The 14289-nt window shown below is 35.3% G+C and overlaps 1 protein-coding gene across 2 annotated transcripts in view; it reads right to left on the bottom strand.

Moving 5' to 3' along the window:
- LOC149801664 (uncharacterized) overlaps nt 1–14289 on the bottom strand; it is a 136776-nt gene that overhangs the window by 21668 nt on the left and 100819 nt on the right. For both annotated transcript variants that reach the window (XM_089955940.1, XM_089955941.1), the window contains exons 17-22: nt 11112–11200; nt 9762–9830; nt 6357–6453; nt 5157–5347; nt 4276–4384; nt 1152–1232 (exon numbers count right to left, since the gene is read on the bottom strand). In XM_089955940.1, coding sequence (XP_089812066.1) covers nt 1152–1232; nt 4276–4384; nt 5157–5347; nt 6357–6453; nt 9762–9830; nt 11112–11200 — 636 coding nt within the window. The remainder of the gene's footprint in view (nt 1–1151; nt 1233–4275; nt 4385–5156; nt 5348–6356; nt 6454–9761; nt 9831–11111; nt 11201–14289) is intronic.

The raw sequence follows: 14289 nt of genomic DNA, 5'->3' as shown, positions 1-14289 counted from the left end.
GCTAACTAATATATGGAATGAATATGTTACAAGGGTCGTTACGGAATGGGACCGAACAGACCGTTTTCAAAAAAACCGGATTGGAGATGATAATATATAAAAAAACCGGACTATATCAAGAAAATCGGATTCAAGTCAGGAGAAAAGCGGAATTCCACTTTAAAACGAAGAAAAATCATGGCTGCATGATCAAGAACCACTTGCCAGTAAAGTCTGGCAGTGATAGCTGATGTAGAACTGAGGTCTTCACGTGGAAAAGAAATGTTAACTTACAGACAGGGTCATAGCGTAATTCACTCTGCCAAATGGTAGGCATAAAAACAATAGGACATATACTGCCTTGATAGTCTGAGGTACCACATTCCATTTGCCAACCTGCAGTTCAAGACTCAATTTCAGTTCAAGCATCTGCATGGGTGGTTTGTTTTAAAGAGCTCAATAATGAGTGAATCAAAAGCAATTTTTCCCCCCAAATTCATGCAATACTCCCGTTTTGACAACTTACACCTGAAAGAAATGTTACCCCCACTGGTTAATCAAGTTATGATAACTTTCTTCTTTATAACTGCAAAATAAACAAGTTTTAGAATCAAAATCTTGAGAATACTAATGTCCTGGAGGGTTAGGTAAATACAGTACATTAAACAGGATTAAAAGGTTGAACATAAAGGTAAAATGCCGTTAAACACATTCCTTTTAATTAACATAAACAACTAACTATACATCTAAAACCAATTAATCTGAATTTTAGATGTCAGTTTTTTCTTCAAATCATCTTTTAAAGCATCAATCAAAAACAGTCAAATATTTTTGATTTAAAACATTTAATCCAAAGAGGAAATATACTGTCTGGTTACTTCCCTTGCCATTTGACAACTTCCTTGTACAGTCATTTCATTACAAAATGCAAGGTGATTTAAGCAATCACCTTGCATTTTGTAATGAAATGACTACAAGGAAGTTGTCAAATGGCAAGGGAAGTAACCAGACAGCATATTTCCTCTTTGGATTAAAGTTTGAGTTATGTCCTCTTACAAAGAAAGACTCTTTCTTATTAGAAATACAAAATTTACTAATAAACTGGGAGTAGACGGCATTCCATATCTTGAGGTAGATGAAAACCCTTCACACCAATAATGTTCTTAACTTACTTCCAGCTGTTCCTTTGGCCTGTGTCTGGGATACACCATAAGCAGATTTGAAGTCAGCTGCTTGGTTCAGATCTTCATACACTAAAAAGAAAACTATTATTTCTTTCAGATGATCTCAGCTTTCATGGTTTAGTAAAATAACTATAGTACTAATTCTTTTTGATGGTCTCAACTTTCACCATTTATATATACCAGACAGTTTCATGGCAACTTAATTTGTGCTTTTTGCCTGTAAAAGTTTGCATATTTGTGGGTACTTATTTCATGTATTAACCTCTACAAATATCCAAAGTAAAAATACAAAATAAAACATTAATGCTCACAGCAAATGGCAATCACTTGAATGGTTAAAAAATATTACATGTATCAACAAATTTAAAACACCTGTCAAGATCAATCACTTACACCACGTTTTCATCTGAATGCTTAGCATCAATAGAAGCTCATGCAGCCAAAAACAGTAAACCAATTTGTGATTAAGGTATAGCTGTTGTTACATCTTTAGGCTCTTACAGAAAGTAACAAGAAAAAAGTAAAGACAACAAGCTTTGTAAAATGTAATAAAGAATTTATTTCCCTAGAAAACAATGTAAAACTGAGAAAAAGAGCTTAAGGTTTTACAAAACAAATCCAAAATTAATCAAAGAATTAAAAAATAGAAGTTCTTAAATGAAGCTTGATGAAATCTGTTGTAACCTGTGAAGTGCTGCAGTGTCAACAGTCTCTTGTTGAATCACAGAAAATATTAATCCAATTTTTTAATTTTGTATGAATTTTGATAAATGTCCTTGTCCAAGAATTAATTTAGAGCACTAGTGATTCAAGGGAAAAGAATCACTTTTCTTTAAAATAATTTTAATAAAATAAAATAATTAGCCTAAACTGGATGCACCATAAAACACCCGGATGTCTCAAGTGTTAAGGCACTAATGACTATTCTTTCTCAAAACATCAGCAACAAGTCTGACAACAACGCAAAACAGATTCCTGGATGGAGGTCAAAAGTTCATCCTTCTACGAAAACCAAAAGTTTGTAACAATAAACACGTTATTTGTCATGTACTCCAAGTATGGCCTTCATTCCGCTTTATAACTCTTACTATGAGAAAGAATTTAAATTTTTTTTTTTAAAAAGTTGTTTACTAAACCCTTTACTGGTTCTGAATCAAGGTCAGAAACTAGGTTAGCATTAGATACAAGGTTTGCTTACATCAAAAACAAAAAATCAGTCAGAACTGAACTCTATTCCAGTAAATAAAGTTATATTACAATAACAAGTAATGGAATAAAAAAGAAGTTAAAACTAACAAAAAAAAGTTGTTTACTAAAACTCTTACCAGTTTTGAATCAAGGTCAGAAACTAGGTCAGCATTATATACATTGTCTCTATAAGGTTGTTTACATCAAAAATATTAAAAAAATCAGTCAGAACTGAACTCTATTCCAGTAAATAAAGTTACATTACAACAGCATGTAATGGAATTTAAAATTTTTTTGTAAACTAACAAACATTTAAATTAAATCACATATATGTAACACTGTATAATTTCTTACTTAACCATTGCAGTGATGCTACTAGGATTTCATCCTCCAAGGGTAGCTCCCCCTCATCACCAAAAATATGGGGGGGGGAGTATACAGAAGAAGAGAAAAAAAAGGGGGAGGGGAGGGAGGATGAAATGGTCCTAGTTCAATATTTACTTAACACCTAAATACCAATCTTTCCTCCTGCTCAAGTTAGACCTACTTTGAAATCAAAATCCTCAAAAGATGTCTCCACTAGTTGTATAAGCATTAATCTGTTCATATCTTCCAAGCTAAATCTGTTCCTTATCTGTGTATGAATATTGTTCTGTGGTGCAAACCACCTTTCACAGTCTGCTGATTGAAGAGGCATAGTTAGCTTAGCCAGCTTGAACAAGCTGGTGTTCTTTATGGTTATGTACAATTTTCCACAGTTCACTGGCATTCTCTCTTGGATATCTCTACTCCAAAATAATACTTTTAACAAAAATTAGTTCTGCCAAATTTGTCCTTTCTTGAATCCATGCATTGCTCAAGTCCATCAATGCCATAGTCTGCTTGTTCAGACACAGGTATTTTGATCAAATAAATATCCTTACTTTTTAATTTTTTTAAAATTCAGTTTATCTTAACTGTCAGTGTGTTATATAGTTTTGTAACACAAGATCCCTCAGTGTTGAATTGCTTGAGACAAGAAATCAAAATTTCAATCTTTTTACACTGCCTGTATTTTAATCAAGTTTGGTATTCTCCCATTTCTTCTTAGTGTTGAAATACTGCTGTAATGGGGGTTGTCTTTGTCCATCCAACATACATTCAAAATTATTTTCGTTTCAGAGTCACTCACTGGTATTTTTATGAACATTTCCCCAGCAAAAATAATCTGATATACTTCAAACTTTAAAAATCACTGCCATCATTAGATAGTATTCGCCAAAAGAAATTGTAATCTCAAGAGGAACCATGTTGGGGAATTGACCACTTTGTGGTTTTGGAGGTAGCCCATCTAAAACAAGCATTTGTAAAACTTCTTCGATGAGTGCAAGGTTTAAAATACGACAGAAAGCTTGTTCCTGGACACAATGTGCCAATCCAATTTATATTGAACCCATTCATGTCAAACCAGTTTAAACAATTTCATACATGAAGAAAACAAAAACTGAAAGACCTCTACTGGAAGCAAGACTTGTGTCATGACATGCACTTTCTTGGTAAATAGTTACATAAAAATTACATACTGCACAGCATACATTTTTGTAACTGGTGTGATTTAAAAACTAATTTGTAGAGTTCTCGCACATCACTGTTCTCCAAGTGCACATATTCATAACAATTTTGTGCCCCATCTTGGGTACTGACAGATAGGGAATAAGTGACGATGCTCTAATCCCAATATGAAGTGACAGAAATGCCGACACACCCATGCATGCATACCCACACAGACATGGGCATAACAATTCAGACAGAACTTAATAAGGATGTCAACATCAGTGCCTGAAATGATATTGATGATCCTCTATCTGCTAACATAGGCAAGAGAACAAAATAACAACAACAAAATATATGAAGGCGATGTTTTCTTGTCATGCAATAGACATACCTTTTGTAGTGCCATACATGTGGGCACCATAGGTTTTCTGGAACTGACTGTTTGCAGTTGTTGCTCCATGAGCAGGAGGTGCAGCAGGTGAATTTGTTCCTTGTGGCATCTGATGAAATGATGTAATAAAATATATCAGATGTTCTGGATATAATACTGACAGATTAATGAGAATGTACATAGAACTTTGACAATAATTTAATGTGGAGAGCAAAATAAGTGTCTAAAAGATAAACATTTGCCAATCTGTTGCCAATCTTCAGTATACTGATGGCTTAAAGGGTTCAGTTTGTACTACATTAAACAGGATCAAAGGGAAGAACTACACTTGTGAAAAATACTGAATCTATTCCTTTGACGAGACTTATTTTCTGTTGACATGATTTTACATTCTTTGAAGTGTTGCAAAGAGGTGTTCTAACTAAATCATGGGATGTATCCACTGTGACTAAACAGTTTCTCCTGGGATACAGAGTTACATTTCTTGACTGGATTTTTTATGTCAAAAGGCCAGAAGTGATAAATATAGGACTTGCCTTGTTATTTGAAACAGAAACATTTTGTAGTAACATATAGCAGTTACAATGCCAAAGACTTTGAGGAATGCAATCCTGCCAAGCCAACAATGATGTCTAATTAAGATGGATTAATGGCTGCGACCCCTGTTAATAACGAATTTTAGCTTCCAATTCCTACATTGGAAAGGCTATTGAACAATTCTGTGTATAAATACTCAGGTTAATCGTACTTCAGTTAATTTGACTACAAAGCTTATACATCATAAGAGGGCATAAATAATCTTTGTCCCTTTATCCAACTCTCCATTAAATATTTTGATTTTGATTTTTTTGATTTAGTATATATATATATATACTACTTACAGCAAACATAGGGTACTGGAATCCACCCCCAGGGAGCATGGAAGGATAGTAATAACTATAATTTAAATGGATGAATGGCTGCTGCTGCTGATGTGTGGTTGACTGTCCAGCTGCTGCTGACTGTTGAGTGGATGGAATTGGGGAATGGGCATCAACCTGATTCAGTTTGCTTGCATCACCTGTAACAGTGCCTGAAAACATGGCAAAGGCTTGAAAAGTTTACATTCTTTCCATAACAGACTCCAGATCATGAACCCAAATTGTACACGTTTTAGGTCTTGCACCCCTCTCAAGTCTGCTCATGTCACCTAAGGTGACACAGCTTGTTCAGTCTTTTATTCCATGAAGTGAGTGGGAGTACATGACTCTGAATCAACCAGATCTTAGCTAAAGTTTTTAGCACTTCAGAATGGCACATAAATTTTATAACGATCAGGCAAACACAAGACAATTTAAATATAAATAATGAATATACAAACATTAACACTTAAAGTGCCATATAGTTCTGAAACAAGATCCCACAGTGATGAATTGTTTGAGAAAATAAATGAAAATTACACTCTTTTAAATTACCTGCATCTTAATTACTGTACATAACAGATACACAAATCCAATATAAAAAATAATTATGCCTGCACTTTACTATAAGCAACAAGTCATTCATATTTGTACTTGCAGGTACAAAGACAGGCACATGTACCAATTACATTTGTATTTCATCTGTATTTTTGTATCTTTCTGAATGAAAAAGTTAAATTATGTCCACAAAAAAATCCATCCTTTTGTGGCTCAACTATATAGATGTCTATTATAACTTTATATCCAAGTTATGAAAATCACAGTTGTGGAATATGTAACACTTCATCAACATCCAGCCAACAAACACAAGTATACACCCATATAGTCTGTAATAAATGTTTAAAATGCTTCGCAGTTTTCTTATTACTTTTTCTAGTATATGTCTGTCAGCTTACGTCTGCTTATGTGAGCTCAAAAAGACAATCATATGTCAAGTACGTAAACCTATTCAGGTTTAACTTTTTGAGAATCTTAGAAATATATCCAAACCTTTTGTTAAAGAATGAGGTTGATATCACGTTCTACTGCCCAGAAAAATTCTGTGTAATCAACAGTCTGCAATATCCAATGTATCTCAAAGTAACCATTAGTTTCCAATTTACGTGAATATGCCATACTTACCACTGTATGGTGCATTTGGCATACTTTGTTGATCTCGAGCTGTAAGGGTTGTTGGTACTGCAAATCCAGACAGATCATAGGGCTGAAAATTGTTTGCCTAAAAATAAAATAGTGGGTGGGGTAAGGTAAATATATGCTACAAGATTGAAACAGTAGAAATGATTTCTGCTACTACCTTTAAGAGTGAGGAACCCCAGCACTAAGAAAAATCTTGAACAGAAGTGTTCTCATAGAACTTAAGATCCCAACTATGTGAAGGATGAGCGACTTTATTGCCTAACATAGTATTAAGAAGACTATATGGCTTTTTGGATGTAGAACAGAATCAGTATCAAGACACGTCTTGCATATAACGCAACATAAATGTCTCTGTTTAAATATTAGTCAATTAAATGTTGGTACACACAAAAGGAAAGAAGACAGCAACAAGCAAAGGTCTCGGAAACACCAAATAAAGTATATTTGGATGCAGATTCTTTTATCTGGGAAACAGAAGATCACTCATAAAGGAGTCCTCTGTACACAGGCAATAGCTTGAAAGCAATTTCAAAGGCTTACCAGTCCTGCTTCAACCAGCTTTTGAGTGGGAAAATGTGCTCATCAATTGATCATTTTAGTTGTGTTGACATTTACAAGATGTACATTTTGTCATTGTACAAGTACATCAAAAGAACATGATACAAAATCTGGGTGACAAGTTCAAAGACTCTGACTAGCTGCTGAGTAGTGGAAAAATGTGCTGATATTTACAATGGCTGAATTCAGAGGCAGCAAGACCTAGAAATGTAAATGTGGTCTTTATAAGAGTACATTAATTGAAAAACTTAGCTTTCATTACTGTGTTCGTTTCTGAGTGTAGCCAAATTAGTAGTGCATGTGACCTCAAAATCAAGTCATGTCAAGACAAAGACAAAATGCTGTTTGCAAATTTAGATAAGTATCTTGGGGTTAAACACAAATCAATGAAGATTGAAATGTGATTCAGAAAACTACTAAAGTTACTAGAACTGAGAGCTCGGATAGAACAGTAGCCAAGTGTAAGAAAGTGTGTCATGCCGGGCTTTGTGTTCGGAATAAGACCTTTCCTTGGATTGACAAAATTCAGTCTCACTTTAATCGTCAAACAAGACCAATATGTCAGTGGTGTAAAGAATCTGGAAAATTAAACTCAATGGCAACCACTGGTTCTTCTCATCTGGACATTTAGCGACTTCAGAAATGCCCAATATGCTTCAAGTAGGGGATTGCAACTTTTGCTGGCGGGAGTCTTAGTTTTAATATCCTAGCGAGACCTATTACTATGACTAACATAGATACTGTTAGTTGATGCTCAGTGACACACCAAAACAGTCAACCCAGGCTGGTCTGGGCAGGATTTCAACCTACAACAACCCTGACTGTAAGTCCATCACAATAACTACTGAACACCGCAGCTGCACAAAAATTTGATTAAAAACTGGTGAAGAAATATTTTGCCCCCCCCCCCCCCCCCCCAATCCCTTCACATTGCAGAATAAAGGAATTATGGGTTCAAGTGATCTTGCTCAGTAGTTCTTTGCTGTAAAATCCATCAGTATACTGCTGCCTACCCTTTAATGCCCCTTGGTATCCCATTTACCCTTTTATTATACCCCTCAACTGCTCCAGTGGCCTAGTGGTAAGAGCATCAGCCCCGAATGTGGGAGGTTGTGGGTTCAAACCCCAGCTGAGTCAAACAAAGACTTCTAAAAATGGTACTAACAGCTTCCATGCTAGGCTCTCAGCATTAAGAGGTTAGTGTTAGGACTGGTCGACCTGGTGTCAGGATAATATGACTGGAAGGGACATTAAGCTTCATGCCTGCTGCATGATGCCCAATGCTAGACATCGCTTTAAACTGCCACACTGCAGACTTTGTAGCAATATCACTGAAAAATTGTTAATGCTACATTAACAATCGAAATCACACACCAGTTTTTGACTGGGAGGGACATCATGCTACATGTCGGCGGCATGATGCCCCAGTGATAGACATCGCTAAGAACTACTACACTGCAGACATCGTAGCGATATGACTGAAAAATTGTTAAAGCTATGTTAAAAATCATAATCACACACACACACTAATACCCCTCAGTATCCCATTACCTTCTTATAACGCCCATCAGTATACTGCTACCCCTTATAATGCAAGTATGGTCATGGTAAAACCCATCAGCATATCACTGCCCCTAATATAATACCCCTCAGTAGTCACCCCCTTATAATGCAAATAGTCGTCGTAAAACACCTCAGTATACTGTTGCCCCTCAAATGTGAGTGCAGTCATGTACAGCACTGCCTATCTTGTAATGCCAGTATAGTCACAAGTCTCACACTTTGTTTTATCTACAGAACTGCCAACCCTGACGAGTCCATCTCAGTAAGGCAGTTGATTTTTTTACTTTAAGATTGACCAGTTTTCAGTAAGATGTAACAAAATATCAATAACTGCTATTGTAAAGCTGGAAAACATAATTAAAGTTTGATGCATTGACAATAAACATTATGTTCAACTGAAAAGTTTGTAAAGTACGTGTAGACTTTATTTACCACTAGTACAGTTGCACAAACTCTAGTTCCAAACCCTATGCAGCTCAATGGCTTGTTGCTATCTCTCAACTTGACAATTCTTGGAAATTCTTTTCCATTTCACATGACAGCAATCATATCTCCCACCACGAGACATACTCAAATAGGCACGTGATGTCTTATCAGTGTTCTTTCCAGCTTTGTATTCACAAGAATCTGAATACTCCTTTTTATTCTTCTGTGTTTATTATTAATACTTTTCAGAAGCTTTTTTTCCTATTTGTCTTAAACATGCATCGCTTTCTGGATGCCATTTTTAAAAATTCTATAATCAACAGTTTGATCATGTAGACGCTTTACATGAACAAACGGGTGCATTTAAAGCATCTGGGGTGCTGCTGTAAAGTTAGTCTGGTTCGCTGACTAATTTTACTAATTCTAAGATGAAATCTGGATCCAAATAAAACATGGATGAACCAATTATCAGGATTTTTCAGCAACAATAATTTTCCCCCCGTTTTTGCTAGTATGCCTTAAGTCTGTATTTTAAGGGTAATTTTCGTAAGACTTATGGCAAAATCTTAAGAGTTGGTAGGTCTGTATCTATGCTGCTCAATTTATTTCACGTAATATAAGTTCAGTACTTATGAAAATCAATTATAATGCAATTTCCCAATCCTTACTCTATTTGATGTTGTGGTGAATTTTATAAGAAAAAGTTTATTTGGAATAGAACTCAGTACAAACCTTCTGCACTAATAATGCAGGTAACCTTTTTTTCTCTCACATGAACAGCATTTTAAATACAGAGTACTTTGATGCACTATTAAACAAATATTTTTAAAAGATACTTACCAATGTGGGAAGTCTCTGCTGAAGCAACTGTAAATCTTCATAGTTGGCATACATTGGCTGCTGAAGACCCTACAATGGAATAACTTTCTTAGTTTTTAAGACAGGACATCAAAACATTATTTTTAAATAAACTGGGAATTTGAATGAACTTTCTCTCTTAATTTACAAAATTCTAGTGTAAATGCATTAAAAATCATAAACTGCAATTACTGAAAGGACAATAACATGCACTGATATGTATGTATGAATGTAATAACATTTAATGGCACATCAGACCAAAAATGGCAAGCTGGTGCCAGTTACAATTGGTATAAAATTTGTAACAAGAGTATCATAAATGGCACATAATAAACTGATAACTTTCTTCTTTCAGTCAGTGACCTTGACCTTTTACCTCAAAATCAACAGGCATCTATTTTACCTCAGGTGCAAGTGATCCAAAAAGTTTGGTAAATATAGATAATGAAGAACTAAAGTTTGTGTACAGAAGCTATTTTTCTTTTTTCACTCAGAAAATTTGACCTTTGAACCTGAAATCAATATCATTCTTCCCCATCCCAAGTGCAAGCCATCCACAACATTTGGTAACTGTTGATGGTGAAGAATCTGGATTATTTTGTGGAAACAATTTGTCTTTTTTTTCTTTAGTCAGTGAACCTTGACCTTGAACCCTGAAATCAATAGGGGTTTTACTTGCTCCAAATGAAAGCCATCAAAAAAATTTGGTAACTGTAGGTGGTGAAGAATTAGAGCTATGGTATGGGCTTTTGAACCCGAGACAGATACGGTTGTTACTTACAAGTTCAAGCCAGCAACAAAGTTTATTTACTGTAGATTGTGATCAACTCGAGTTATTGTGCAGATACAAAATTAGTTAACAGTCATATGGACAACATAATAAAATATACTCTGCCTTATGACAGTAATATACAAATTAATAACTATAAAAAAGAATTTTTGGGAGGATAAACACTTCCAAATAAATATATACATGAAGTAATACCGGATAACAGATACAAGGTAAAGATTTTAAATCCTGTAAATAAAACGTATACAAAATAAAATGTAAACATGAAAAATATGTTAATTTGCATACAAGGTTATCCCCAAAGCCCCTCTTTAATTATCTTGTGTATATGCTTTAAAGTCTGATAGATGAGCAGAAATTATGACTGTCCACAACAATGACTTCTGTTTGTCATAATTAAATGATTAACTAGGATCTGTCTCCTTAGTATAACCATCAAAAAACTACCTGACCGTCTCTCATATCCTTAGTATAACCACTTCAATGCATCCATAGTAAAGAGATATTTACTATTATTAATCAATGACAATCAGGACACTTACAAAGTATGGTGGTAAGGCTCCCTGACCCATGATGTACTGATGTCCAAGGAGAGGAACACCGGGAGGGAGGTTTGGCGGAGCTTTCGATGCTACAAAAGAAAAAGATATTTCGGAGCAAATTTAAAATACAACTCATGAATCAGACTGTCCCCAAGCTATATTCAAAATCCATGCAGGGTGTGATAAAATGGTATTAAAACAAAAGAAATATCTTTGATAATGTAAGGTGTGAACAATATGTATGTAGTAGTGCCTTATGGCACCTCAGAGTAAAAGTGGCTATATAGTGCCAATCAAAGGCAATGATATTCTTCAGCAAATAAGATTTTCAAATTAGCTGGGCACCATTATCATTTATGACAACGTGGATATCATTTGAAGTCTTTTTGGTCAAAAGCAAGTCCTAAAAATTGGCTCTCCACAACAGAAATAATACAAATATCAAGATGGAGGATAATGAATACAAAGTAATAGGCAGAAATGCATAGCAACTGTTCAATTTCGAAAATTTTAATGCCTTTTCTTGGGCACCATCATTTCCTGCCAAGACTTTTTCTCAAATTTTAATGAAAATATTTAGTAGTGAATTTAGAGCTGTGTCTGTGTTTCAAAAGCTGATAGTGGATACCATCTGGTCCTGTTTAATTGTTATGGGTTCCATCAAGAGAGTATTTTAATTCTCTCAGAGTGAAAGGTTTATTGTGATCTTCTGTATTAGCCAGTTTGAAATTTAGAGGACCCTTTGATGTTTTTTGATACAGCAGAAGGTTTCTGGATAATTCTTTGATGATGTTCTGGCCAATGTATTTGAGATTCTGTTACTGTTGTGAACATTTCATCAGACAGCTTTAAATGCTTGATAGAGCTGCCTTTACTTTTGCCATAAAGAAATTTATACCATATTCCATGCCAATTTCAGAGATGCACTTGTTTGACCTAGAGACATAGGATCTCCATGTTTTCCTCTTGCTCTCTCGAATGACAAGTTTTAGCTCAGTATGTATGGTACTGATTCTGATTTTCACTTGTTGGATATGGCTATTTTTTAACTTCATGTAAATTAAAGTGGAAACAGCAAAAATCATCATTCCCGCCATGTGATACACTCAAATCAATGCATTCAGTTCACTAAACGACACTGTTGGCCTTTCTCCTTTTTTCCCACAAGAATATTCCCTTTTATCCTTCAGTAATGACTATTAACCCTTTACCTCATGCAAGCATCTTTGGATGCCTCTACTCCATTCGCATGGAAGCGCCTTTTGATGCCTCTACAAGATTCGCATGGTAGCGCCTTTTGACGCCTGCTGTAAACATCAGCCATTTTGAGCTGGTTTTCGTAGTGCCACCTTCGAGGAAAACCCCCCTATTTGATACTACATTCATTTCTGCGAATGACAATTACGTCAGATCACGTGGTCGCTATTCATGCACTGGTCGATATCTGCTATTTAAAGTAACTGGGTCATAATCTCCACTCTCCAAAATGGCGGCTGTGGATTTCATCTAGTATGTACGAAGTTTTCACGATTAAAATCACAACCACGAAGGATTCAATAACTTAGGTAAAGGCTCTGATATTGATGTAGGCAGCAATCAGTTTTTATAAATTATCAAATTCAGATGACTTAGTGATGCAGACGCACACGAAAACCTTGTAAATTTTGAGTATCGAAAATGGCAGCTACAGTTGGTCACGTGGCCTCACTGACATGACGGTGAACGAGTTCTCTCTTGATTTTAAAGCACATAAAAAATTCTTCCGTGAAAAATAATTACACAGCTATAACAATCGGACTTTACTCTTAAATTTTTCCACATATAATATATGTGTACCAAAAATGTAAAATGGTTAAAACTGCTGTTAAACGTAACATACACTACATTGCTTAACAGTTCACAGGCAGATTTCATTCAGTACTTACGAAGTTTTCATGATTAGAATCACAAGTATGAAAGATTAAATAACTTGGGAAAAGGATCTGATATTTATGTAGGCAGCAATTAGTTTTTATTGATTATTAAATTCAGATGACTTAGTGATGTAGACGCAGATGAAAAACATGTAAATTTCGAGTATGGGAAATGGCAGCTACGGTTGGTCACGCGGCCTCATTGACATGACGGTGAACGAGTTCTCTCTCGATTTTAAAGCACATAAAAAATTCTTCCGTGAAAAATAATTACACAGCTATAACAATTGGACTTTACTCTTAAATTCTTCCACATATAATAGATGTGTACCAAAAATGTAAAATGGTTAAAACTGCTGTTAAATGTAACATCACTACATTACTTAACAATTCACAGGCAGGCCTATGCGTATGCTGTCGACTAGGTAACAGGTGTTCTATTTAAAGCGTGCTGCACTTTGTCACTATGCTCTATGAGGTAAAGGGTTAAAACATTTTAAGATTATTGTCCCTTTCATTCTGAAAATGTATTGCTTGATAGACAGCATTTGTAAAACAAATAGGCAAAAGCCTCATCATGCAGATGTTTTGCATCACAAAATACATGCAACTAAAAGTGTCTGAGGTACTCCAGTGAAGTTGGTCTGGTTCACTAACACATTAACCCCTAGCGACAACTTAACGTGGCAGGAGGTACTAGCCTACTGCCGAGCTCTGTAGCGTCATGGTCATGCATAATACACTAAAGTGGGTGGTATTACAGAAAGGTAGTCAGATGTAGCTCTACAATGATAGCAAATAATCTGGAATATCTAGTTACACTATAAAATACAGATAAAAAACCTCATTTTCTGGACCTGACTTTTATTTAACCAAAATTCGCCCGTGGTCGGAATCTGATTTCGTGTCCGGATTTTAGACTTTTTGGTTTCAGATCTAAAGCAAACCGGTATGAACTGCAAACTGACAGATGAGCCTTCGCAAAAAGTAGGATAAGATGGGCATTTGGAATAAAGAGTGGCCTCCATACAAAAATAATGTCTCCATTTAGCAAAAAAAAAACCCCAAAAACCTCCAATTTTTACCCTTCTGCTCATGCACGAGTCAAATAGCCAATGAAAACAATGTTTCTAACACAACTAGGCAGTATGTTAGTGAAAGATGACCGGGGATTTGGTGTTTTCGAGTCTATTCAGAAATAGCTTTCAAAATGTGTTTCCTACTCGATTTTCAGACAAAAATGACAAAAAGCTCCAGGGGTTAAT

The sequence above is a fragment of the Sinohyriopsis cumingii genome, chromosome 4, assembly GCF_028554795.1.
Source record: "Sinohyriopsis cumingii isolate HCF-2022 chromosome 4, ASM2855479v2, whole genome shotgun sequence".
Taxonomy (NCBI): Eukaryota; Metazoa; Mollusca; class Bivalvia; order Unionida; family Unionidae; genus Sinohyriopsis; species Sinohyriopsis cumingii.
This window is presented reverse-complemented; position numbering and strand designations above follow the sequence as displayed.